The sequence below is a fragment of the Jaculus jaculus genome, chromosome 2 (genome assembly GCF_020740685.1).
Source record: "Jaculus jaculus isolate mJacJac1 chromosome 2, mJacJac1.mat.Y.cur, whole genome shotgun sequence".
In the NCBI taxonomy this organism is placed as follows: domain Eukaryota; kingdom Metazoa; phylum Chordata; class Mammalia; order Rodentia; family Dipodidae; genus Jaculus; species Jaculus jaculus.
Window position 1 is genome coordinate 31632540 of NC_059103.1, and position 27398 is coordinate 31659937.

The following is a 27398-nucleotide window of genomic DNA, read 5'->3' on the forward strand; positions in this document are numbered from 1 at the left end:
AAGTTTATGGGGGACACCTGAATCAAACAACCTCAGTGAACCAATGAGTTTATTGGGGTTACTTACAGTAGGGCAAAGGGTTGCTTACAGGAACAGTTGATGACTCAAAGATAGCTATATCACCAAAAAGCCTACCTCAGGATAGGTGATGACTCAGGATGCTGCATCTCTCAAGCACATGGTACTATTTGTAGACAGACTGGGTTAAAAAGCAGGATCCTACAATTTGTTGTCTCCAAGAAACTCACCTTTCTACAAAGGATAGACATTATCTTAGGGTGAAAGGTTGGAAGACGGTGTTTCAAGCAAATGGGCCTAGAAAACAAGCAGGGGTTGCTATCCTAATATCTGACAAGGTAGACTTTAGTCCAACATTAGTGAAGAAAGATAAAGAAGGTCATTTTATACTGATTAAGGGCACACTCCAACAGGAGGACATTACAAATGTAAACATATATGCACCTAACATGGGGGCTCCCAAATTCATCAAACAAACACTATTAGAACTAAGGTCACAGATAACACCAAACACAGTGGTGGTGGGTGACTTTAACACCCCACTCTCATCAATTGACAGGTCATCCCAGGAAAAAATAAGCAGAGAGGCATCTGGACTAAATGAGGTCATAGAAGGAATGGACCTAACAGATATCTACAGGACATTTCATCCAAATGCTGCAGAATATACATTCTTTTCAGCAGCACATGGAACATTCTGTAAAATAAACCATATATTAGGACACAAAGCAAATCTTAACAAATTCAGGAAAATCGAAATAAATCTTTGCATTTTGTCTGACCACAATGGAATTAAACTACAAATCAGTAGCAAGAAAGGCTATAGAGCATACACAAAATCATGGAAACTAAACAATACACTACTAAATGATGAATGGGTCAATGAAGAAATCAAGAAGGAAATCAAAAAATTTATAGAGTCAAATGATAATGAGAACACAACATACCAAAATCTCTGGGACACCATGAAGGCAGTTCTAAAAGGTAAATTTATAGCTTTAAGTGCCTATATTAAGAAATTAGAGAAGTCGCAAGTAAATGACCTAATACTTCACCTTAAAGCCTTGGAAAAAGAAGAACAAGGCAAACCAAAATTCAGTAGATGGGAAGAAATAATAAAGATTAGGACAGAAATTATTGAGACAGAAACAAAAAAAAAGTCCAAAGACTTAATGAAACAAAGAGTTGGTTCTTTGAAAGGATAAACAAGATTGATAAACCCTTAGCAAATCTGACCAAAAGAAAGAGAGAAGAGACACAAATTAATAAATCAGAGATGAAAAAGGTAACATCACAACAGATTCCAGAATAATTCAAATAATTATAGGGACATACTGTAAAAGCATATACTCCACAAAGTATGAAACTCTGAAAGAAATGGATGATTTCCTTGATTTATATCACTTACCTAAATTAAATCAAAATGAGATTAATCACTTAAATAGACCTAAAACAAACATGGAGATCCGAACAGTTATCAATAATCTCCCAACTAAAAAAAGGCCATGCCCAGATGGATTCACTGCTGAATTTTACCAGACCTTTAAGGAAGAGCTAAGCTTAAGCTTTCCCAGGAAATAAAAAAGAAGGAATTCTACCAAACTCCTTCTATGAGGCCAGCATCACCCTGATACCAAAACCAGGCAAAGATAAAACAAAAAATAGAAAATTACAGACAATTCTCCTTCATGAACATAGATGAAAAAATTCTCAACAAAATATTGGCAAACGGAATACAATATATCAAAAAGATCATTCACCCTGACCAAGTAGGCTTTATCCCAGAGATGCAGGAATGGTTCAATATATGCAAATCTATAAATGTAATACATTATATAAATGGGTTAAAGGGCAAAAATCACATGATCATCTCATTAGATGCAGAGAAAGCATTTGACAAAATCCAACATCCCTTCATGATAAAAGTCCTACAGAGACTGGGAATAGAAGGAAAATATCTCAATATAATAAAAGCTATTTATTTATTTATTTTTTTTTTTATTTTTTTTTTTTGGTTTTTTGAGGTAGGGTCTCACACTGGCTCAGGATGACCTGGAATTCACTATGTAGTCTCAGGGTGGCCTCGAACTCACGGTGATCCTCCTACCTCTGCCTCCCAAGTGCTGGGATTAAAGGCGTGCGCCACCATGCCCAGCTAATAAAAGCTATTTATGACAAACCTACAGCCAACGTATTACTAAATGGGGAAAAACTGGAAGCTTTTCCACTAAATCAGGAACAAGACAAGGGTGTCCACTGTCCCCACTTTATTTAATATAGTTTTGGAAGTCTTAGCCATAGCAATAAGGCAAGAGACACATAAAAGGGATACAAATTGGAAAGGAAGAGATCAAGTTATCATTATTTGCAGATGACATGATTCTATACATAAAGGACCCTAAAGACTCGGGAAAACTGTTAGAGCTGATAAAAACCTACAGCCACATAGCAGGATACAAAATAAATACACAGAAATCAGTAGTCTTTATATATGCTAACAACAAACACACAGAGGATGAAATAAGAGAATCACTCCCATTCACAATTGCATCAAAAAATAAATAAATAAATAAAGTACCTGGGAATAAACCTAACCAAGGAAGTAAAGAATCTCTACAATGAGAACTTTAAAACACTCAAGTGAGAAATTGCAGAAGACACTAGAAAGTGGAGACACATCCCTTGTTCCTGGATTGGAAGAATCAATATTCTGAAAATGGCAATCTTACCAAAGGCAATCTACACATTTAATGCAATCCCTATCAAAATTTCAAAGGCATTCTTCATGGAAATAGAAAAAACAATCCAAAAATTCATTTGGAATCACAAAAAACCTCAAATATCTAAAATAATACTTAGCAACAAAAATAAGACTTGTGATATCACTATACCTGATTTTAACCTATACTACAGAGCCATAGTAACAACAACAGCATGATACTGGCACAAAAACAGACATGTAGATCAGTGGAACAGAATAGAGGACCCAGATGTAAGCCACGGTAGCTATAGCCACCTGGTATTTTATAAAAATGCCAAAAATACTCATTGGAGAAGATACAGCCTCTTCAGCAAATGGTGTTGGGAAAACTGGGTATATATCTGCAGAAGGATGAAAATAGATTCTTCTCTCTTGCCATGCACAAGAATTAAGTCCGAATGGATTAAAGACCTTAACATCAGACCTGAAACTCTGAAACTGCTAGAGGAAACCCTTCAACATATTGGTCTTGGCAAAGACTTTCTGAATACAACCCCAATTGCTCAGGCAATAAAACCACTGGTTAATCACTGGGACCTCATGAAATTACAAAGATTTTGCACTGCATAGGACACAGTGAGAAAAAGCAAAGAGACAACCTACAGAATGGGAAAAAATCTTCACCAGCTATATATCTGATACAGGATTAATATCTAGGATATACAAGAAACTCAAAAAGTTAAATAATAAGAAACAAACAAACCAATCAAAAAATGGGCTATGCCTAAGGACCCCAGTTTGAGGCTCAACTCCATAGGATCCACGTTAGCTGGATGCACAAGGGGCACACATGTCTGGAGTTCATTTGCAGTGGCTGGAGGTCCTGGCATGCCCATTCTCTCTCCTTCTATCTATCTGCCCCTTTCTGTCCCTCTCTCAAATAAATAAACAAAAACAAAAAAATTAATAAAATACTTTTTACCCTTTAGAAAAAAATGGGCTATGGAACTAACTAGAGCATTCTCAAAGGAAGATATACGAGTGGCATATAAGCATCTAAAAAATGTTCTATGTCACTAGTCATCAGGGAAATGCAGATTAAAACTACATTGAGATTCCATCTCCTGTCAATTTGGCCACCATCATGAAAACAAATGATGATAAATGTTGGCAGGGATGTGGAAAAAGAGAAACCCTTCTACACTGCTGGTGGGAATCCAGTCTGGTCCATCCATTTTGGAAATCAGTGTGGAGGTTCCTAAAACAGCTAAAGATTGATCTACCATATGACCCAGCTATAGCTATAGCACTCCTAGGCATATATCTGAAGGAATCATCTCATTTCTTTAGAAGTACATGCTCAACCATGTTTATTGCTGCTCAATTTATAATATCTGGGAAATGGAACCAGCCTAGATGTCCCTCAACTGATGAGTGGATAATGAAGATGTGGCACATTTATACAATGAAAAAAAAATGAAGTTGTGAAATTTGCAGAAAAATGGATGGATCTGGAAAGGATTATACTAAGTGAGGTAACCCTGGCCCAGAAAGCCAAGTGCCACATGTTCTCCTTCATATGTGGATCCTAGCTACAGATGATTGGGCTTCTGTGTGAGAATGAAAATACTTAGTAGCAGAGGCCAGTAAGTTAAAAGGGAGATATAAAGGGAAGAGAAAGGAAGGGAGGAGGGTACTTAATAGGTTGGTATTGTATGTATGTAAGTACAATGATTGAGATGGGGAGGCAATATGATGGAGAATGGAATTTCAAAGGGGAAAGTGTGGGGGGGGGGAAGGGAGGGCATTACCATGATATATTTTTTTATAATCATGGAAAATGTTAATAAAAATTTTAAAAAAAAGAAAAGGCTGGAGTACAGTCACAAGCATGTGGAAGATAGGAAAACACATTTGTGCATAAGGCACAGCATAATTCACGAGGTCCATTTAAGAGAAATAGAGGTCTAGGATGAGGCTGGAGCAGAGCCATAAGCACGTGGAAGACAGAATCTAGGAGTTTATGTAGGGAGATTTAAAAGAAACATACACTCATGTGGAAGGCATATCATCCATCCTGAGCCTCTCCCTGAAAATGGTGATTCCTTAAGGAAGCAGAGCAGAGGGAAAGTACTAAAGCAGAGATCATAAATTTCAGATGAGAAGTGGGCAATAAAGAGAGTTATACTCATGATTACCCCACATTTAGAGAAATTACATATGTAGCAAGCCCAGGGTTTAGAGGAAATACCCATGTGGAAGATCTAGAGTGTAAAGGAAATATACATGTGGCCTCAGAGATTAGAGACATAAAAACATAAAGCATATGGAAGTCAAGCAGAAAACTCCCAAGACCAAGAAACAGTGCTCTCCCAGCTAGGCTGGGTATGGGCAAGGCAGACTTTCCCATACCCAGACAGAGCTCACAAGGCAAAAATCAACATAGGCAAGTCTGTATAGTTGATTGAAAATGGATTCTTTCATCAAACTCAGGAATGTATGGGGACGACCTGACTGGTTTGTGTGGTGGTTTGATTCAGGTGTCCCCCATAAACTTAGGTATTCTGAATGCTAGTCTCCCCAGCTGATGGCAACTGGAAAGTAAAGCCTCCTGGAGGTAATGTATTGTTGGGGTTGGGCTTATAGATGTTATAGTCAGTTTTCCCATGGCAGTGTTTCGTTGACTCTCCTGTTGCTATTGTCCACCTTATGTTGATCAGGGGTGATATCCACCCTCTATGCCATCATTTTCCCTGCCATCATGCAGCTTCCCCCTTGAGCTTGTAAGCCAAAATAAACCTCTCTTTTCCCACAAGCTACTCTTAGTTGGGTGATTTCTACTAGCAATGTGAACCTGACTGCAACAGTAAAGTGGTACTGAGGAGTGGGGTCATTTGCTGCTAGACTGTGGCTTTGGCCTTTTGGAGCTGATTCTCAAGAGGAATGTGGAAGGATTTGAAACCTTGGCCTAAGAGATGCCTTGCAGCGCTGTAAGTACAGCTTGATGGACTATTCTGGTCAGAGTTTCAAGACCTGAATGCAGTAAGAACTATGGACTGTGAGGTTTGGCTTATGAGGGTGAGAAAAAGCTTTGCTTGGGCTGGGCTAGGAGTTTGTGTGAGAAGCTTGCTGTTATGCCAGTGTCCTGAGAAGTTGTGCAGGGTTGCGTTGTGTAGAAATGAGCTGGTATGAGCAGGGGGATATGACACAGAAAGAAATCTTTAAGCCTAAACTGCTGCCTTTTCAGCTGCAATTGAGAGAGTACAACCTTTGAGATTGGGCCAGCTGATCTGCACTGGGGCTACAGGAAGAATGTAGATTCTTTTGAAGGGACATGAATATTCAAGGAGTATCCTGTTCTTCAAAGTCTGCTTTATTCCTCCCTGGATTAACAAATTGGCACCCTACCTGGTATGGTGGAGTATAAGAAATACAGAAAAGAGAGGGTCATTGAGTTTGCAACATGGTCTTGTGTTTTGGAAATGGCCATGGGCAATGTGAAGCAGGTTTGCTGGATACCTGCCTGCATGGAGACCCCATGGGGCCATGAGGATGAACCATGTGTTTCAGTGAAGACCCAGTGGAAATGCCAGGACCACGAGATAGCTGCCAAGGAGATCTGTCGGCCCCTGATGAAGTTTTCCAGAACTGTGAGTAGCTCACCTGGGGGAGGGGGGCAGAATTGGAACTCCAAAGACTGGAGTTAGACTGGTTAGTATTATTGGATTTGTCACTGGCTAGTTGTTGGACTTGTAGCTACAGAGTTTGGTGTTTGCCCTGTTTAAATCATGTATTGCTTGAGTATGTCTTTGCTATGCCCAATGCCATCTTTTGCAGTGTTAATGTTTATTCTGTGCCATTATGGGTTTTGGGGGGATTTTTTGGTATTATGGCTCAGTTAAAAGACTTGGATTATGGGGATGTTTGAACATCATTGGGATTGATAAAAACTATAGGAACTTTTAAAGTTGGATGAATGCATTATTATTATTATTATTATTATTATTATTATTATTATTATTATTTGTTCATTTGCTTGTTTTTTGAAGTAGGTTCTCACTCTAGCTCAGGATGACCTGAAATTCACTATGTAGTCTCAGGGTGGCCTCAAACTCACAGTGATTCTCCTACCTCTGCCTCCTGAGTGCTGGGATTAAAGGTATGCACCACCACACCTGGTGCATTGCATTTTAAATCGTGTATGGTTATCAGTTTATGGGGGTCAGGGGTGGAATGTGGTGGTTTGATTCAGGTGTCCCCCATAAACTTAGGTAGTATGATGCTAGTCTCCCCAGCTGATAGCAATTGGAAATTAAAGCTGCCTGGAGGCAATGTATTGTTGGGGGTGGACTTATGGGTGTTATAGCCAGTTTTCCCATACCAGTGTTTGATACATTCTCCTGTTGCTGTTGTCTTCGTTATGTTGGCCAGGGGGTAATGTCCACCCTCTGCTCATGCCATCATTTTCCCTGCCATCATGGAGCTTCCCCCTTGAGCCTGTAAGCCAAAATAGACCTCTTTTTTCCCCAGAAGCTGCTCTTGGTTGGGTGATTTCTACCAGCAATACAAACCTGACTGCAACAGTTTGTATATATAAGTGGGCTAACCCCAGAGGCTGGAGAGATGGTTTAGTGGTTAAGGCACTTGCCTGAGAAGCTCATGGACCCAGGTTCAATTCCCCAGTAACCAGTAAAGCCAGATGCACAAAGTGGTACATGTGTCTGGAGTTCATTTGCAGTAGCTGAAGGTTCTGGTGTACCCACATACCCACTATCTATCCATTTACCTCTGTTTCTCTCTCTGAAATAAATAAATAAAATAAAGGGGCTAACTCCAAAGGCCAGCCCACCTAGGTAGTGTGCTATACTATGGAGGCAGTGCTGTCACTGTTGTGGGTGAAACTGAATCAGACATGAGTTCCATTTCTGCCAAGGTGGGGTACTATCTTCTGACTCAGTCTTTGGGCTCATGTTCCTAACTAACTAAAATTTCTTAAAAGAAGCTAGCTTTCCTGTGAATCTCCTTTTTCTGTGAGTCTCCTTTCCTGTGAATGTGAGAGTTAGGATCCACTCTGAGTACTCATGCCTTTTCTCTTTTCCATAAGATCTTCTTTCTAGAGACTTATTTGGCATTCAGGAGCAATCAGCATTGGCAGATAGGATGGTGGCTGGCTGTCCTACAAATTATTATCAGGTAAGAAAAAAAAAAAACCAAAGAAACAAAAATGTATGTCTCTCTTCAAAAAGTTTGGCTTAGATATACCACAGGGACATATTTCCTTCTAGACATACTTGTCTCCAGAGTTTTTGAAAAGAAATAGCACCTCATCCAAGGATTAACTCATAGATAAGGGTCCATTGTAATATTTCCAGGAGATGGAGACTCTTTATGTTAAGTGTAGTAGTGTGAAGTTCATCTTGATTTTTTCAGTAATCATTCATCTTTGTGCTCATGATACCACCTGTGGGTTTATTTTTGTAAATTGCTTTTTAGGTGATAAGACAGGTTAAAATACCCTTCTCTAAATATATCTATTCATGTTGTTAGCCTTCCTCATGTCTCCGGAATATGCTAAGCAGTATACTCAAAGAGAAGTAAGATTTTGTAGTTGGGTGCTAAGATGAATTCACATTCAAACAGTACCATGTGAGTTGAGGAAATTCAGAGTGTGAGTAGGGTTTGGGATGTAGATCAGTGTTAGAGTGCTTGTTTAGCATGCTTAAGGCTCCAAGTTCTATCTCCAGTAGGGCAATAAATATATTAAAAATATTTAAAAGTATATTAATTAAAGTGTGTGAGTTTAGGTAGAGCTAATGGGAGTTTGTAAAGCCACTAAACCCTGGTGTAGATAATTGGAGGTCTTAAAATCCTCTGTAGGCATTGGGTTCTACTTCTTCATTCTCCTGTGAATATTGGTGGAGATGTTACTTGGCTCAGGCTATTTATGTCTGTGATGTTACAGGAGTTAGTGAGCTTTGATGATGTGGCCATGGCCTTCACCCAAGAAGAGTGGTCTTCACTGGACCCAACCCAGAGAAACTTGTACAGAGATGTGATGCTGGAGAACTACCAGAACCTGGCCACCACAGGTAGGAGTTCCATCTTAATTGTAGCCTCTTATGCATTTATTATTTATCAGGAATTGTGATAGCTCTGAGTATGGTGGGAAATAACAGACATAATCCCTGCACTGAATACATTTTAATCTACTGTGGTGGTTCTTAAAAATGTCCAAGATCAATAACAACATTGTCAGTTTATTAGAATTGCACATTTCCCTTTCTGCCTTGGATCTGTTAAATCAGAAAGCTCCATGTAAAACCCTGTAATCTGAGTCAGTAAGTTTTCTCAGTGACTGATACACAATTTTGTTTGTGAACCATTTGCATAGTTGTTCAAAGAAACAAAGATTTCTTTGTGGTAGTTCCTCTGCTTTATCTTTGAATAAAACAAAAGATGGGCTGAGATACAACTCAGTGGTACAGTACTTGTTTAAGCATGTACAGGGCCCTGGGTTCTTTCTCTAGCATTGCAAAAAGAAAATCCTAGTGTTTTGTAAACATATATGTAAGACTGAATTAATTGGGGTTTTGAGAGGCAAAGGTAACCAAAATTTTAAGGCATAGACATAGGTAACATTTGTATTTTTGGCCCTTTTGAAAAATTGCACTGCTTTCATAGAACCCTGCTCTGGCCAGATGTAGAGGCAGGTGCCTGGAATGCAAACATGTGGGAAGCTGAGGCAGGGAGATTTCTGAGAGTTCAAGGTAGCCTATGTCAAAAGACCAAAAACAACAAGCATGGCATGGTGGGCACGCCTTTAATCCTAGTACTTAGGAGGCAGAGGTAGGAGGATCATGGTGAATTTGAGGCCACACTGAGACTACATAGTGAATCCCAGGTTAGCTTGGGCTACAGTGAGACTCTACCTTGAAGAACAAAACACACAAAAAGCAAAGCAAAACAACAACAGCAGAACACACACATACTAATTAGGGAAAGTAACCAAAGCACAGACAAGGAAATTCAGATGAGAAATGGGTAATAAAGAGAGTTACACTCATGGTTACCCCAAGTTTAGAGAAATTACACAGGTAGCAGGCTTAGAGTTTAGAGGAAATACACATGGCATAGATCTAGAGTGTAAATGAAATACACATGTGGTAGACTCAGAGGTTAGAGTCTTCTAACTTCTGAGGCTTGCGATATAAGCCTTTTCATCTATCTGTCTTTCCTTGTGCATAGGATGTGCGGTTGTCAAACCGGGCCTGATCTCTTGGTTGGAACAAGAAGAGTTTAGTACAGGCCAGAGGACAGTTTCCCAGCGTAAGTAATTGTGGAAATCCTGGTATTTAACAGTTCAACTTTATTTACAACTATAATGAAACTTTTGGAGATAAAATTTATCTCAGAAGACAGAGGCAAAAAGGAAAATCTTGGGGCTGGAGAGATGACTTGGTGGTTAAGGTTCTTGCCCGCAAAGCCTAAGAACCAAAATTCAATTCCCCAGTACCCGCCATGAAAGCCAGATGCATAAGTTGGTGCATGTGTCTGGAGTTTGTATACAGTGGCTAGAGGCCCTGGCATGGCCATTCCTTCTCTCTTCTCTACCTACCTCTTTCTCATAAATAAGTAAATAAAATAATTAATTAAATATTTTCACAAAAGGAGAATCTTCAGCTTCCAATATTCTCTTATTTTTCTTTCTTTTTTTTAAGTATTGACAACTTTTCATAATTATATACAATACGCCGTGATAATTCCTTCCCCTTTACTTTCTCTTTCACAGCTCTACTCTCCATTATATACTCTCTACCTCCCAATCAGTCTCTCTTTGATTTTGATGTCATCATCTTTTCCTCCTGTTATGATGGTCTTGTGTAGGTAGTACCAGGCACGGCAAGGTCATGGGTATCCAGGCCATTTTGTATCTGGAAGGGTGCCTTGTAAAGAGCCCTACCCTTTCTTTGGTTCTTACATTCTTTCTGCCACCTATTCCTCAATGGACTCTGAGCCTTGGAAGGTATGATAGAGATATTTCAGTGCTGAGCACTCCTTTGTCACTTCTTCTCAGCACTATGGTGACTTTTGAGTCATTGAAGACGTCATCACCGTCTGAAAAGAGAAGCTTCTCTAATCAAAAGTGAGAGTAGCATTTATATATGGGAATGAACATTAAGAAAGTGCTTACCAGGCAGTTTGGTGAGCACAATATATGAATATAGCCAGACACCAGCAGGCATTACACCCATAGGGCTCATGACTTCCCCTGACATAGGTTTTCAGTGTTAGGCATGTATTCTGTCCTGTGGAGTGGGCCTCCAGTCTACTTAGAGAATGGTTGGTTTATAACACTCATGTCACTATTGCACCTGTTGGCTCATTTGGTCTGGCTGGTGAAACTTAAGGCTTGCAATGTCCAGTTGTGATTATCTACACTGATGACTTCTCTCTATCCCATGAAGCTGTGTGCAGTGTAGCTTTTTCCTGCTTTCTGTCATCTGGTCTACACAGGGGAGGTTTTAAGCTCAGCTCCAGCCAGATTTCTCAGTGACCTTACAGCCCAAGTATGTGGAGTTTTCAGCAATAGAGTCTTACCATCTATTCTTGGTGGGAAACCAGGGCCTCAGTAATGGCCTGTAATGTTTTGGGGTCATTAGGAACCTCCCTGGCCAACAACTCACTGGAAGGTTTCCCATCCCTGGCATTAAAAATTTTCTAGTAACAATCTATGGCTCTGAATGTACCACTGTCCAAAAAATTCAAGTAGGTTTCCAAATGACTTAATCATACTGTTAGATTTTTTAAATTTTTTTAAATTTTGTTTATTTTTATTTACTTATTTGAGAGCAACAAACAGAGAGAGAGAAAGAGGTACAGAGAGAGAGAGAGAGGAGAGTGGGCACACCAGGGCTTCTAGCCACTGCAAACGAACTCCAGATGCATGTGCCCCCTTGTGCATCTGACTGACGTCCTGGGTTCTGGGGAATTGAGCCTTGAACCAGGGTCCTGAGGCTTCACAGGCAAGTGCTTAACCACTAAGCCATCTCTCCAGCCCTACTGTTAGATTTGATTCACCCTCCCCCCTTCCTTTACTCAGTCTCTTCCCCAACCTCACTTAGGGCTTTCTACCTGCAGTAGTCTGTTCTTCTACATGTATCTATACATATATACATGTACATATATACTTACATATATACATCTCTATCATACCTTCTCAGAGTCCATTGAGGAATAGGTAGCAGAAAGAATGTAAGAACCAAAGTAATCTGTTCTTCTACATATATATATAATGTATGCCATACCATCCCCTTCAGTCTTCCCCTCTCTTCTGTCCTTTATAGCCCCTTTCTAGCTTACTGGCTTCTGCTACTGAGTTTTATTCCTACTCATATACCAGTCCAAACATTTGTAGCTAGGATCCACATATGAGAGAGAACATGCCATGCTTGGCTTTCTGGGCCTGGGTTACCTCACTAAGTGTAATCCTTTCCAGGCCCATCCATTTTCCTGCAAATTTCATAATTTCACTTTTCTTTACCACTGAATATAACTCCATTGTATAAATGTGACACATCTTCATTATCCACTCATCAGTTGAGGGGGATCTAGGCTGGTTTCATTTCCTAGCTGTTGTGAATAGAAAGCAGCAATAAACATGCATGTGCAAGTATCTCTAAGGTGGTACAGTGAGTCCTTTGAGTACATGTCTAGGAGTGGTATAGCTGGGTCATAAAGAAAATCTATTTTTAGCTGTCTCAGGAACCTCCACACTGATTTCCACAATGGCTGTACCAGATTACATTCCCACCAGCAGTGTAGAAGGGTTCCTATTTTTCTGTATACTCACCATCATTTATTATTATTTGTTTTTTTAATGATAGCCGTTCTGACAGGAATGAGATGGAACCTCAAAGCAATTTTAATTTGCATTTCTCTGATGGCCAAGGATGTAGAACACTTTTTTAGATGTTGGTATGCCATCTGTATTTCTTTTCTTTTTTTTTTTTTATAGATTTTTTTAAAAAATTTTTATTTATTTATTTGAGAGCGACAGACACACAGAGAAAGACAGATAGAGGGAGAGAGAGAGAATGAGCATGTCAGGGCTTCCAGCCTCTGCAAACGAACTCCAGACACATGCGCCCCCTTGTGCATCTGGCTAACGTGGGACCTGGGGAACCGAGCCTCGAACCGGGGTCCTTAGGCTTCACAGGCAAGTGCTTAACCGCTAAGCCATCTCTCCAGCCCTGTATTTCTTTTCTTGATAACTCTCTATTTAGTTCCATAGCCCATTTTTAACTGGGTTGTTTGAATTTTTATTATTTAGTTTTTTGAATTCTTTGTATACCCTGGATATTAATCCTCTGTCAGATGTATAGCTGGCAAAGATAATTCTCCCATTGTATAGGTTACCTCTTTACTCTCTTCACAATGTGCTTTGCTGTACAAAACTTTTGTAATTTAATGAGGTCCCAGTGATTGATTAGTGATTTTACTTCTTGAGCTACTGGGGTTATATTCAGAAAGTAGTTGCCTATGCCATTATGTTGAAGGGTTTCCCCTTTGGGTCTGATACTAAGGTTGTTGATCCATTTGGACTTTATTCTTGGGATGGGAAGAGATAAGGATCTATTTTCATCCTTCTACATATAGATATCCAATTTTTCCAGCACTATTTGCTGAAGAGGCTTTCTTTTCTCCTATGAGTATTTTTGAAATTTTTGTTGAAGATCAGGTGGCTGTAGTTGTCTGGACATACATCTGGGACCTCTATTCTGTTCCAGATCTACATGTCTGTTTTTTTGCCAGTACCATGATATGTTTGTTACTATGGCTGTATAGTATAGCTTAAAATCAGGTATGATGGTACCACCAGACTTCTTTTTGTTACTAAAAATTGGCTGGCTGTTCAAGGTTTTTTTGTGCATCTAAATGAATTTTAGGGTTGTTTTTTCTATTTTCACAAAGAATGCCATTGGAATTTTGATGGGAATTACAGTAAATGTATAGATTGCTTTTGGTAAGATTGACATTTGCACAATAGTATTTTTTTCAATCTAAGAACATGGAATTTCTTTCTACTTCCTAGTGTCTTATGCAATTTCTGTCTTGAGTATTTTAAATTTTTTATTGTTGGTTAGGTCTAAATGCCAAGGTTCGTTTGTTCATTTCTTTCTTTCTTTCCTCCCTCCCTCCCTGCCTCTTTTCTTTCTTTCTTTCTTGAGGCAATTGTGAATGGGACTGATTCCCTGATTTCATTTTCAGCTTGTTTGGTGTTAGTATGTAGGAAAGCTACTGATTTTTGTGCATTTATATTGTTATCTGATAAATTGCTATAAATGTTTATCAGCTAAAACAGTTTACTGGTAGGGTCCTTTAGGTATAGAATCATATCATCTACAACTAATAATAATTTGATCTCTTCCTTTCCAATTTGTATCCTTTTATATGTGTCTCTTGCCTTTTTGCTCTAGCTAAGACTTCCAGTACTATATGAAAGAAATGAGAGTGGATACCCTTGTCTTCTTCCTGATTTTAGTGAAAAAGTTTCAAGTTTTTCCCCATTGAATATTATGTTAACTGTGTGTTTGTCACAAAATATGTTCCTTCTATTTCCAATTTCTTTCGGACTTTTACCATGTAGGGATGCTGGATTTTGTTTGATAAAGCTGGGAGCACCCATGTTAGGTACTAATAGGTTTAGAATTGTAATGTCCTTCTGTTGGAATGTTCCTTTAATCAATTTAAATTGATCTTCTTTAACTTCCTAACTAATGTTGGTTTGAAGTCTATCATGTCAGATATTAAGATAGCAATACCTCCTTGTTTTCTTGGCTGCTTTGCTTGAGATATGTCTCCATCAGTCTCTCTTTTATTCTTATTTTTTAATTTTTAATTATCAGCTTCCCTATTTACAGACAATAAACCATGTTAATTCCCTCCCCTCCCCCATTTTCCCCTTCACAGATCAACTGCCCATCATATCCCCTCCCTCTCTCCATTAGTCTCTCTTTAATTTTGATGCCGTCATCTTTTCCTACTATTAGGGTCTTGTGAAAGTAGTGCTAAGCACTGAAAGGTCATGGAAATTGAGGCCAATTTCTGCCTAGACAATTATGTTGTAAGCAGTCCTACCCTTTCTTTGGCTCTTACATTCGTTCTGCCTCCTCTTCCACAATGGATCATAAGTCTTGGAAGGTGTCATAGAGATGTTTCAATGCTGTACACTCCTCCATCACTTCTTCTCAGTACTATGGTGCTTTTTGGGTCATCCAAGTGGTTACTGCCCTCTGAAAAGAGAAGCTTCTCTAACCAAAAGTGAGAGTAGCATTAATATATGGGTATGAACGTTAAGTAAAGTACTTATAGGGCAGTTTGGTGGGTATAATATATGCACTTAGCCAGAAAAGAGCAGGTCATACACTTCTAAGGCTCATGACCTCCCCACTATAAGCTATTGATTAGGTTTTCAGTACTAGACATGTATTCCCTTCCATAGAGTGGGTCTCCAAATACAGACATGCCACTATATCAGCTGGTCCCATTTGTGTTCTCCTTTAACAGCTGCTCAGCTGGTTTCTGTTGTCTTCTCCTTTGGGTTTCTTGACTTTGTGAGAAGGCTGGTGTCAGTGGTGTGAACTAAAGTTCTCAGAAAACAGCTGTATCTGCTGCACCTACTTCCAGAAAGGCTGAATGGACTGATAATGCTCTGATGTAATCCTTTTTGGAATGCAAGAACAGACCCCCAGCTTTTATCAACCCAAGGGGTAAGAATGTCATCAGATAGCATCTGAGTCCTATGGTAATTTCCTTCTTTTGCTATAACTTGTTTACCTGTTGATCAACCAGTATATTTGAAAAGTGCTTTGAGGGGCTGGAGAGATAGCTTAGCAGTTATTGCCTGCACAGCCAAAGGATCCCAGTTCAGTTCTCCAGGACCCATGTAAGCCGGATGCACAAGGGGGCGCATGCAGTGGCTGGAAGCCCTGGTGTGCCCCATTCTCTCTCCCTCTCTCTGCATCTTTCTCTCTCTCAAATAAATAACATATATTAAAAAAGAAAAGTGCCTTGTTTATGACTTTCTTTTGTTCTGTGACTATAAAACCTTCATGAAATTTTTGACACATTGGAACATGAAATTCAGGGTAACCTACATCTGTGTTCCTGGGCCATGGTCACTCATATGTGGCTCCAGAATAAACTACCTCTTTACCCTTTGAGGTGAGAGCTGTGTCTTTTGTGCTGACAGTGGAAAATCCCTTAATCTAGCTTCTACTCCTGAAGTTCTGTGCCAGGCTGGGTGTGTGGGTGCATGGGCCAGGGCTGCTAGGGCCTGGCTGGTTTCCTGCTTGCTGGAAGCCCTGGGTCTCTCTTGCTTCTCTGCTGTGGTTGATAGTTCCTTAGACACCTTCACTTTTTTTTTTTTCTTTTGAGGTAGTGTCTCACTCTAGCCGAGGCTGACCTGAAATTCACTAGGTAATCTCAGGATGGCCTTGAACTCACAGCGATCCTCCTATTTCTGTCTCCTGAATGCTGGAACTAAAGGCGTGTGCCACCACACCCAGCTTACCTTCACTTTTTGGTAAAAGTTTTTCTGTTTATTTCCCTCCCTAGGTTGCTTTGTCATGGCCATCTTACCTGGAAGTTCTGTTAATCATTTTTGTAAACCCACTTATTTTTCATTTAGAAAAATAAAATAAGAATGACTAAGCCTTCCTAATCCTCCTGGCTCCATCTCCCAAATGCTGTGATTACAGGAATGTCTCACCATTCCAGGATTCCATTTTTATTTTTACTGTGTTTTAGTATTGTTTTAGCTTTATCTTATTTTTTAGTTTTTATGAAGTAGGGTCTCACTCTAGCCCAGGCTGACCTGAAACTCACTCTATAGTTCCATGTTGGCCTCTAACTTGTGGTGATTCTCCTATCCCAGTCTTCTGAGTGCTGGTATTATAGGCATGTGCCCTCACTCAGCTTCATATGTAGTTTTTTTTATTTTTAGAGGTAGTGTCTTACTGTAGCCCTGGCTGACCTGGAATTCACTATGTAGTCTCAGGCTGGTCTTGAACTCACAGCAACCCTCCTACGGGTGCCTCTTGAGTGCTGGCATTAAAGATGTGCACTACCACACCTGAACAAAACCTGGTTTTTTCATTCTTTGGTCTGTTGTCTGTCCTATCTGGGGGAGAAGACATGTATTTGCATATCCCCAGGGGGAAAGTTTTACCCCAAACACTTGGCATACAGTGTTGGGCATGGTGAACCAAAGATGAGTTTGGGAGGAGCAATATCATGGTCTTGACATATGACTGAAGCTGAAGGTGGAGCATCCACTGAAGCAATCCCTCCTTATGTGGTGTGTGATGATGGGTTCTATTAAAGAAATATCATATTTCTAGTGTTCTTAGCCTATATTAATCTGGATGGAGTAGAATAAGTGTCTATAAGAAATATATAAATGCACCTAAGACTTTCAGTGAAGCAATAGATATTGCACTTCCCTCATCTGAAACTGCAGCAAGAGAAATTCCTTTCAACAACTTATGGTAGGGAATAAAAATTCTGTGACTCTGAGCCAGACTCCTTTAGACAATATATAACTACCCTATCTTGGGAGACAGCAACCTGTAGTTAATCTTACTTGATAGAACTCTACACTCACACACCATAAATCCATAAATAAATAAATAAATACATAAATAAATAATAAATAAATCCCCTTTCCAAGCATGGGAAGATAAAAACAAAGAATTGTAAAAAGTATGTAACTCCAACACAATCTGTGTCAGGGGCCTCTGTTTTGGTGTTAGATAGCAGAGGTTTACTTGTGAATAAATGCTCTCTTCCTCTGTCTTAACTGGGTTTTGCCTGATTACTGTCACTGATTCAATTGTTTCCCATAACACTTTCTGGCAGTAGTGGTGGTTGCATGAATCTTGCTATGGGTAGTAAGACATATAACTAAGGCTGTACCATCACAAGAGGAAGACTGTGGGAGGAATCCCAGGGTGGCTGTCTACCTGTATATGGTATGAAGTGGCATGCATGCTTGGTGAATGGGGCCCACAGTCAGAATTTGTAGATGCTCTGGAAACATTTGAAGGTTTAAAGAATGTGAAGTGCCTCAGTGTGACATATAAAGGACTCAAGTATTGGCAAGCTGCTACAGTGGTAGCCTGGCTATTGTTGTGGGTTATAAGATACACTGCTGAGGCTTAGATGGCTACCCAGAGAGAACTTGCTTAATAAAGGAGGAATTACATTGGAAAAGAGGCTTGTCACTAGCATCCTCTATATTAGTCTCTGATTTGTCAAGTAAACTGGGTAAAAAGGAAAATGAGATTGAGGTGCTGGCTTATTGTCTCTTAGTATTAGAAAAAGTTAGAGGCAATAGGAGTCTCTATAACAAAGGAATTAGGCTTTATAGGAGGTGAGTCATAGAGAGACATTCTGTATCTCAGCAGCTGGGACTCTGAAAACATGAAGTATCAGTATAGCATTTGGCACTGGAGTATATATAGGAAGGTTGGGGTCATGTTGGCAGGGAGGGGAGGGAGAAGAACTAGTAAGTGTGAAGGAAGCAAACTACTTGGAACTCCCATCTTCCAAGATGGCCAGCCAGGCACCCAGCTCCCCTAAGGGTTATCTAGATAGCAGGGACAGACTTCTTGGCATCCAGCAGTAGTATGTTGAATTCAGGAAGTTGCTAACTCCTTCACTTACAACTAGCAGAACAGAAGGTAGACAAAGCACAAATTAGATTGGTGTCAGAGAGCCCTTCATGGAATCCAAAAACTTGGAACCCATAGGAGGAGCCAGACAATGAGTATGGAGAAAATGAGATTGTAAAGTGCAAAAGCAATATAGAGATTATAAGGTTCAGGAGTGACCAAGACCACAGAGACCATTCTGAGGCAAAGATGGAAGCTTTTATTCAGGGAAAACATGAGCTGCCAGGACTGACTGTCAAGAGCAAGCCGAGGGAAGGTGAGGAAGGGAAAAGAACTCCTTTGTTCTTTACATTAGTCATTTCAAATAGCTAGGGTGTGAAACCAGAGCAGTGACCAGGTGTCCTGAAAGATAAGGGGCAAGGAAACATAGACCTGGGGCAAGGAAGGGATAATGGCTGGGTGTTTTCTTGAGGAATTTGGATGACCCACTTCCTTATGTCTCTGTCGTCCTCTTACTGTAACTCCATTTTGGATCTGTTTGGGAACACTAAAACGTCAGATATGGCAAGATTTGTGTAGGGCAGGAGTCCCTAAGGAAAAAAAAAATGACAGAAATCCAAATGCAATGCTAGTGAGCCTTTGGAAGGCTTTAAAGCCTGAAGAACAGTTCTCAGAGAATATGAGTAATAGGGTACAGGTAAAGAGATCTAAGCTTGTCCCAGGGCTGGGCAATTATGCCCCAAAGTGAGCCATGCACATTACTTTGAAAGGTTATATTGGGAGTAGAAATTGCTTGCCTAGCCTGAGGCTACCACAGCAGCCAGGTGTGTCTGAGGGAGACACAATAGCCAAGACTGTAGCCTCAGTGCCAGACCAAAGGGGTAGGGAAAGCCAACTCAAAGAGCAGGTACCACTGCAGGCTTGAGAACATCCTCACTTCCCCTTGGCTCTGGGTTGTGCTAAGAAGCTTGAGTGGGTTTCACTTAGCCTATCAGGGGTGAGGAGATGCAAGACTGCCCCATGGAAAACTCACAAGGTAAGGAATTGGGATTGCCATGGAAAATGTCTGGGGATTTTGTAAGTCTAGATGGGGTAGTGCCTCCCATCCATGGTGCTATTCCCAATATTGCCCTTTTGAGGAAGCTGATGATGCAAGCAACACACTCTTCATGCTGTTTTGGACCTTGTTAACATTCTCCTTTAGTATCTGCTTAGTGCTGACTACTGATGCCTGACCAACTGGCTTGCTTGGAAATAGATGATTATGGGCCTTAATGTTGGAATTCTGGATTGACTATAAGTGACATAAGGAATACAAGAGGAAGGAAAAACCAGTTTCAACAACACAGACTATTTTATTGGCGGGACAGCAGCTCTCCCAGGATGCAACTGCTGCAGTTTGAGTGTGGGAGACTGCTGACTTCAAGATCCAGCGTTTGGGAGGAGGGGGGAGGGGTCTTTAGGAGTGAAGAATGGAAGGAAGCTAAGACCTTTACTTTGGTTGACTAATCACCTGCCCAATGTAAGGTTCATGAGTGACATGACCACACAAGATCACTGTGAGGCAGAAAAGGGGCTTTTTACTGGAGGCCAGTCTGGGATTGTTGTGCCAAGACCCCTGACCAGGAGCCAAGTCACCCAGTCACCCAGGAGTCACCCAGAGAACCGCCACAGAAGCCAAGACACTCAAATGCAAAAGCAACAGGTTTCTTTATTGCAAGCCTAGGCTTGGGTTCTGTCCCCACAGTCTGGCACAGTGGTAGTGAGGGAGAGAGCCCCTTTTTTTTGGGGTAAGGGGTTCATATAGGAATTCAAACAAAGAAGTAGGAGATAGATACATGATTGGTTGATTTAAACAGTTCTGATTGGCTTGGGGTTTCAGCAGGCAAAGTTGGGGGCAGGAGCTAGGGGCACTCCAGGCAGATGAAGTCATCTCCATTGTCCTTGAAGTGGAGATTCCTCAGTTTCTTATCTAAGCAGGTGGTTGGAGCCCCCCCCCCCCCCGGAAGAAACTGGAGTGTTTCTGCAATGTCCTTGAAGTGGAGATTCCTCAGAAACGTTAGGGGGAAAGGCAGCAATTAAGCAAGCAAAGTTTATAGAAGCAAAAGGTCAGCACATTGGCTGGCTAGTTCTCTATCTAAGTCAGGCCTGGGCCTTTTTTTTTTTTTTTTTTTAACTTAAAATGGTTATATTTGGTCTCACAGACTAAGTCATACCCTGCTCCCATTAATGACAGAAGCAAAAGGCAGAGGCCCTATGAATCACGAAACATCAAAGGCAACAATAGCCAACATAAAAATACAGCTTATTTGAGAAGGGTAAAGCCAACCAACAATATGGAACACATACCTACCCTGACATGGAAAGAGATTAGCACTTGCAGTGCAGGTCTATGTACCTGCCTTTGTGGAAGTAGGCCCTAATCTCACCAATGCTGAGTTCCCACCTTGATCCCTGTCTGTTGTGCTGTGGATCTAGTGTTCTGATCGGCTGTGCTGGATGCCATGCGGCCAGGGGTGAATGAGTTTTCCAGAGGTTCATAGTACTGACAGTTGGGGGTTGGGAGGCTGTGCAAGATGCCTGGAGTTGTGCTGGAGTTGCTCAGCTGGTCCTGTTGGTGTTCCTCTTCAGCAGCTGCTCAGCTGGTCCCTGCCGTCTTCTTCGGGTTTCTTGACTTTGCAAGGAGGCTGTTGTGAGTAGAAAAGTCCCTCCACCTGGTTTCTGCTCCTGCAGCTCTGTGCTGACCAAATCAGTGGACACACAGGCAGGCAGGTGGACTGGGGCCACTGGCGCCTTGGTGGGATTTTGGCTGGTATCCTCTTTTCTGGAAGATCTTAGTCTCTCCTGCTTCTCTGCTGTGGCTGATGATAACTTATATACCTTCACTTTTCAGTAGAATAGTGTATTTTGCTGTTTTTCTGCTTATTTCCCTCTCTAGGCAACTTCAGCTTACTTTTGTTATATTGCTTTTCTTTTTAAGTTTATTGTTTTGATATATAAGTGAATTTTGTATATAAAATGGTGTTTCACCAGGAATTTTGTACTTCCTTTCCCTGATAATTTATTTCTCTTCACCATCAGTTTTAATTTTCATAGAATCATTTTGTAATATTGTGTAAAAATTTCAACTCATATCCTTACCTTGTCCAAAGTCATGAGCTCAACAGTGGGCTAAATAGTGAGGCTCTGTCTCAAAAACAAAAACCAAAGAGTCTCAAATTCTAATTTTACTTTTTTTTAACTTGTTATTTTTCTTTTTTTGGTTTTTCAAGGTAGGGCCTTACTCTAGCCCAGGCTGACCTGGAATTCACTATGGAGTCTCAGGGTGGCCTCGAACTCACAGCAATTCTTCTACCTTTGCCTCCCAAGTGCTGGGATTAAAGGCGTGCCATGCCCGGTTTACCTGTTATTTTTCTTAAAGGCAGGGTCTCACTGTAGGCCATGCTGACCTGGAACTTACTCTGTAGCTTCAGGCTAGCCAGGAACTCATGATTCTCCTACCTCAACATCTTGAGTGCTGGAATTAAAGGTGTGTGCCACTACGCTTGGACTGAACTTTTTAAATTAAAAAAAAATAGGTTTTTTAATTTCTTTTTTTTTTAAAAAAATTCTCTGTTTTTTTTTTTTTTTTTTATCCAAACTCATATTTGTTGTTCTGTTTTACTTTAGAATGGGAAATGAAGCCTGAGACCAAAAGTTCAATGCCTCTACATGGACATTTGAGGGGTTATATAGCCAATGAGACACAAATGGTAAGAATAAGAAATATATCCTGTTTTCATCTTCAAAGAAAATTAGGGCTAGGACTGTAGTGGTAGATCATCCATTTGGCATGCTCAGGGCCCTGGGGTTGATCTCTAGCACTGGGGGGGAAACAGGAAAAACAAAACAAGAGTTTTATTATCAGCAAGCATAGATATATTTGCAAGTATATATATACAAGAGGGACTGTCTCTGAAGAGATCATTTGAATGTAGTAATTTGGGGTGCCACAAATCTTATTATTTCCTCACTTCCACAAACTAAATTCCCACATATATAATTTTTTAAGTATTTTATTTATGAGAGTGAAAAAGAGTGAGTATGGGGATGCCAAGATTTCTTACCACTGCAAAGGAACTCTAGATGCATGCATCACTTTGTATATCTGGCTGTAGGTGGGTAATGCAAAATTTAACCCAGGCCGGCAGGTTTTGCAAGTGAGCACTTTAAGCTCTGAGCTATCTCTTCGCCCCCCACATATATACTTTACATTTGCTTTTTAAAACAGTTATTGGAATGATACAGAAACCTTTAGTTAGGCGTGGTGGCACACACCTTTAATCCCAGCACTTGTGGTAGGAAGATCACCATGTGTACAAGGCTAGCCTGAGGCACAGTAAGTTGGCTACTACGGGAACTTGCCTTTAAAAAAAAACTTTTTTAAAAAAATAATTTATTTGCAATGAGAGAAAGAGGGAGAATATGAATGGACACTCTGGGGCTTCTTGCCATTGCAAATGAACTCCAGGTACATGTGCCATTTGTGCATCTGGCTTTATGTGGATGCTGGGGAATTAATCCCAGGCCATCAGGCTTTGTGAGCAACTACATTTAACTGCTACACCATCTCTCTATCCCCTTCAAAAAAACATCTTTGGGCTGCAGAGATGGATCCGCAGTTAAGGCATTTACCTGTGAAACCTAAGGACCCAAGTTTGATTCCCCAGTACCCATGTAAGCCAGGTGCACAAGGTGGTGCATGCATCTGGAGTTTATTTGCAGTGACTAGAGGCCCTAGCATGCCCATTCTCTCTCTGTCTGCCACTTCTCTCTTTTTCTCTCTCTCTCAAATAAATAAGTAAATAAAATATTTTTTAAAGATTTTTTTTTATGGTTAGAGTAGGTGACACAGCATTTTAAATAAGTGTTCAGTCATATCACTTAAAAGAAACCAGGAGTTTTGGGAAGATATCTTAGTTGGTGAAGTGTTTGCCTTACAAGCATGAAGACCTGAGTTTGATCACCAGTGCCCACATAAAAGAAAAATTCTAGGTCTGCAAAGATGGTTCAGTAGCTAAATGTGCTTGCTTACAAGGCCCAATGGCCTGTGTTCAATTTCTCAGTACCTTAAAAAGCCAGATGCACAAAGTCATGTATACATCTGTAGTTCAGTTGCAGTCATGGAGGGTTGGGGGCAGCTATGACATGCCCATTTCTCTCTGCTTGCAAATAAATAATAAATAATTTTTTAATGCTAGGCATGGTGACTCATTGCCTGCAATATGAACACTGGAGAAGGAGAGTCAGAAGGATCTCAGGGGCTTGTTGGACATCCATTCTAGCTCTAGATTAAATGATATCTTATCTTTTAAAAAAAAGTAGATGGAGCTGGAGAGATAGATTAATGGTTAATGTACTTGCTTGCAAAACCTAATGACTTGAGTTCAATTCCCCAGTTCCCATTTAAAGCTTGATGCACACCTAGCATGCCTATTCTGTCTATCTCTCTTCTCTGTCTCTATCTGTTTGCAAATAAGTAAATAATTTTTTTTAATAGGCAGATTGGGCTGGAGAGATGGCTTAGCAGTTAAGGCACTTGTCTGTGAAGCCTAAGGACCCAGGTTCATTTCCCTAATACCCACATAAGTCTGATGCACCCATTCTCTCTATCTGCCTACTCCCAAACCCCATCTAATATATATGTAAATAAAATATATTTTTTTAAAAAGGTAGATGGCATTTCTGAAGATGACATCCAAGGTTGTTCTGTGGCCTCCATATGAACTTGTGCACATGCATTTAAGAAAAGGAAACCAACAGAGCACAAACTGCATATAGTGAAAAAAAAAATAATATTTCTGTTTAAATGACATCTTGCCAATTTACTTTAGAAAATCTGAGGGAGAATATCAAAAAACATTATATGTATGTATGAAAATGTCAAAATAGAAAAAAATTAAAATTTAAAAATCTATTATTTAGTTGTACATGGTGGTGCATACCTTTAATCCCAGCACTTGGGAGGTTGATGTTTGGAGGATCAGTCTGAGTTCAAAGCCACCTAGAATGATTTCCAGGTCAGCTTGGGCTGGAGTGAGATCCCACTTCAGGAAAAAAAAAAAATCTATTATTTACTCTGTTTTAGTTAAATATTTTTAAATATTTTATTTTATTTTATTTTATTTATTTGCAAACAGAGAGAGACAAAGAGAGAGGGGGAGGAATGAGTGTACCAGGGCCTCTAGCCACTGCAAACAAACTTCAGATATATGTGCCACTTAGTGCATCTAGTTGTACGTGGGTTCTTTGGAATTTAACCTGGGTCATTAGGCTTTATAGGTGAGCACCTTAAACACTGAGCCATCTAACTCTATGATTTACTTTAAAAAAATATTTATTTTTTTATTTGCAAGTAGAGAGACAAAGAAAGAATGGGCACTCCAGAGCCTCTAGATGCTGCAAACAAACACCAAATGTGTGTGCCACATTGTGCATCTGGCTTTACATGGGCACTGGGGAATGGAACCCAGGTTGTTAAGTGTTGCAGACAAGTGCATCAACCACTGAGACATCTCTCCAGCCAGTTTTTCATTCTTTATCAACAGGTAGGAAGCCATGATGAAGTGTTGCTCAGTGACTCAAAGCAATATGGAGAATTTGTCAATGAACTGTCATACCTGAAGACACACTTGAAGACCCAGAGTACTTATGGTTGTGGTCAGTATGAGGAAGATGTCCTTATTCTGCACAAGAAAACCTCTACTGGTCAGAAACTTCTTGAATTTAGTAAGAATGGAGAAATATGTATGATCCCAAGTAATATTTACCAGAGAATTGCCACAGGAGAGAAATCCTTTGAGTTCAGTGCTTGTGGAACATCCTTCATTAATCAAGCACACTTTCAAGCACATAAGATAACTCGTAATGGAGATAGACTTTATGAATGGAATGAGTATGGGAGAACTTTTTTAAATTCAAGACTTGCTGTGCTTGTAGAAACCCTCAATGCAGAAAAACCTTATAGATGTAAGGAATGTGGGAAAGGCTATAAATACCCAGCATATCTAAATATTCACATGAGAACACACACTGGTGAAAAACCCTATGAATGTAAGGAATGTGGGAAGTCCTTCAATTATTCCAATTCATTTCAGATACATGGAAGAACTCACACTGGAGAGAAACCCTATGTTTGTAAGCAGTGTGGGAAAGCCTTCACTCAATACTCAGGTCTTAGTATACATGTAAGATCTCACAATGGAGACAAGCCTTATGAATGTAAAGAATGTGGGAAAGCCTTCCTTACATCCTCACGACTCATTCAGCATATAAGAACTCACACTGGAGAGAAGCCTTTTGTGTGTGTCAAATGTGGAAAAGCCTTTGCTATTTCTTCAAATCTTAATGGACATTTGAGAATGCATGCTGAAGAGAAGGCCTGTGAATGCAAGATATGTGGGAAAGTATTTGGATATCCTTCATGTCTTAATAATCACATGCGAACTCACAGTGCCAAAAAGTACATATGTAAGGAATGTGGGAAGGCTTTTAATTATTCCACCCATCTTAAAATTCACATGCGAATCCATACTGGAGAAAAACCCTATGAGTGTAAACAGTGTGGGAAAGCCTTCAGTCATTACACTTCATTTCAAATCCATGAAAGAACACACACTGGAGAGAAACCCTATGAATGCAAGGAGTGTGGTAAAGCCTTCATCTGCCCAAGTTCCTTTAGAATTCATGAAATAAGTCATACTGAGGAGAAACCCTACAAGTGTCAGCATTGTGGAAAAGCCTATGGCCATCCTCGTTCACTTAGAAGACATGAACGAACTCACAAGTGAGAAATCCTATCAATGTAAGGAATGTGAGAAAGCCCTTATATGCTCCAATTTACTTTGAGGACATGACTAAACTCAAGAATGAGGAGGGGGATGGAGAGATGGCTTAGCAGTTAAGTCACTTACCGGTAAAGCCAAAGGACCCAGGTTCAATTTCCCAGTACCCATATATAGCCACTGTATAAGGTGGTGCATGCATCTGGAATTTGTTTACAGTGGCTAGAGGCCCTGGTGTGCCATTCTTTCTCTCTCTCCTATCTTCTCTCTCTCAAATAAATTTTTTAAAATGAGGAGAAATTCTACAGTATGTACTTAGCTAGAAGCATTGCTGTCTGCCAGCTACACAGGAATCTGAGGCTGGAGGGTCATAGTTCCAGGCCAAACTGGATAACATAAAAAGACTAAAAGTCAAGAAAGTCAAGAGGAACAAAAAATGAGTCTATTAGAGAAGAAGCCTAACATATAAGTGGTGCCCTTATAAGGGAAAGATGCAGCAGGGATGTACACAGAAGACATGGGAAAGAGGGATGCATACATAGAAGATATGGTGTGGTACTTTGAATGGATGTCCCTCAATAAATTCAGGAGTTTCATTTCAAGCTAGTAACTTGATGTCACTGTGAGTGGATACTATAGTCCTGTGCCAAGGTGTGTTTGGAAGTGGATCTGAATTTCAGCCAAAGATATGCAAAGTGCTTGAGTTCTGCCTGGGGTTCCTAGAGTATGCTTGCTTTGGGGTGGTGGTTGCCTTTTCTCTCTGTTTGGATGGCCAGCTTCTGTGATTATGGAACTTCCCCTGGATCTGTAAGCTTCAAATAAATCCCATTCTTCCCATAAACTGTGTCTGGGTTGAAAGTTCATCCAAGCAGTTTGAAGCTGACTGTGTCACATGAAAACCATGAATGCATACATATGGGAAGCACAGATGCACACAGAAGACATAAGAAGCAGGGATCCCCACATGGAAGACAGATGTAAGGTTCAGGAGTGACCAAGGCCATGCAGACCACTCTGAAAGCTGTTATTTGAGAAAAGCATGAGCTGCCAGGACTGACTCTCAAGAACAGAGTACAGCCAACTTGAAGGGGAAGGTGAGGAAAGGAAAAGTTTTATTTTTATTTTTTTGAAAGTTTTCTTTAGGAGAGCTCTAAGATAGCCAGGTTGTGACACCAGAACAGT

The 27398-nt window shown here is 40.3% G+C and overlaps 1 protein-coding gene across 1 annotated transcript in view; it reads left to right on the top strand.

Moving 5' to 3' along the window:
* The window catches only part of LOC101603037 (zinc finger protein 426-like), a 77659-nt gene extending 50602 nt beyond the window's left edge, over positions 1–27057 (top strand). The window contains exons 2-6 of the mRNA XM_045143618.1: positions 7824–7912; positions 8682–8808; positions 9965–10045; positions 22063–22145; positions 24981–27057. Of these exons, the coding sequence (XP_044999553.1) occupies positions 7880–7912; positions 8682–8808; positions 9965–10045; positions 22063–22145; positions 24981–26222 (1566 nt within the window). The 5' untranslated portion in view covers positions 7824–7879 and the 3' untranslated portion in view covers positions 26223–27057. The remainder of the gene's footprint in view (positions 1–7823; positions 7913–8681; positions 8809–9964; positions 10046–22062; positions 22146–24980) is intronic.
* Positions 27058–27398: the final 341 nt, after the last annotated feature.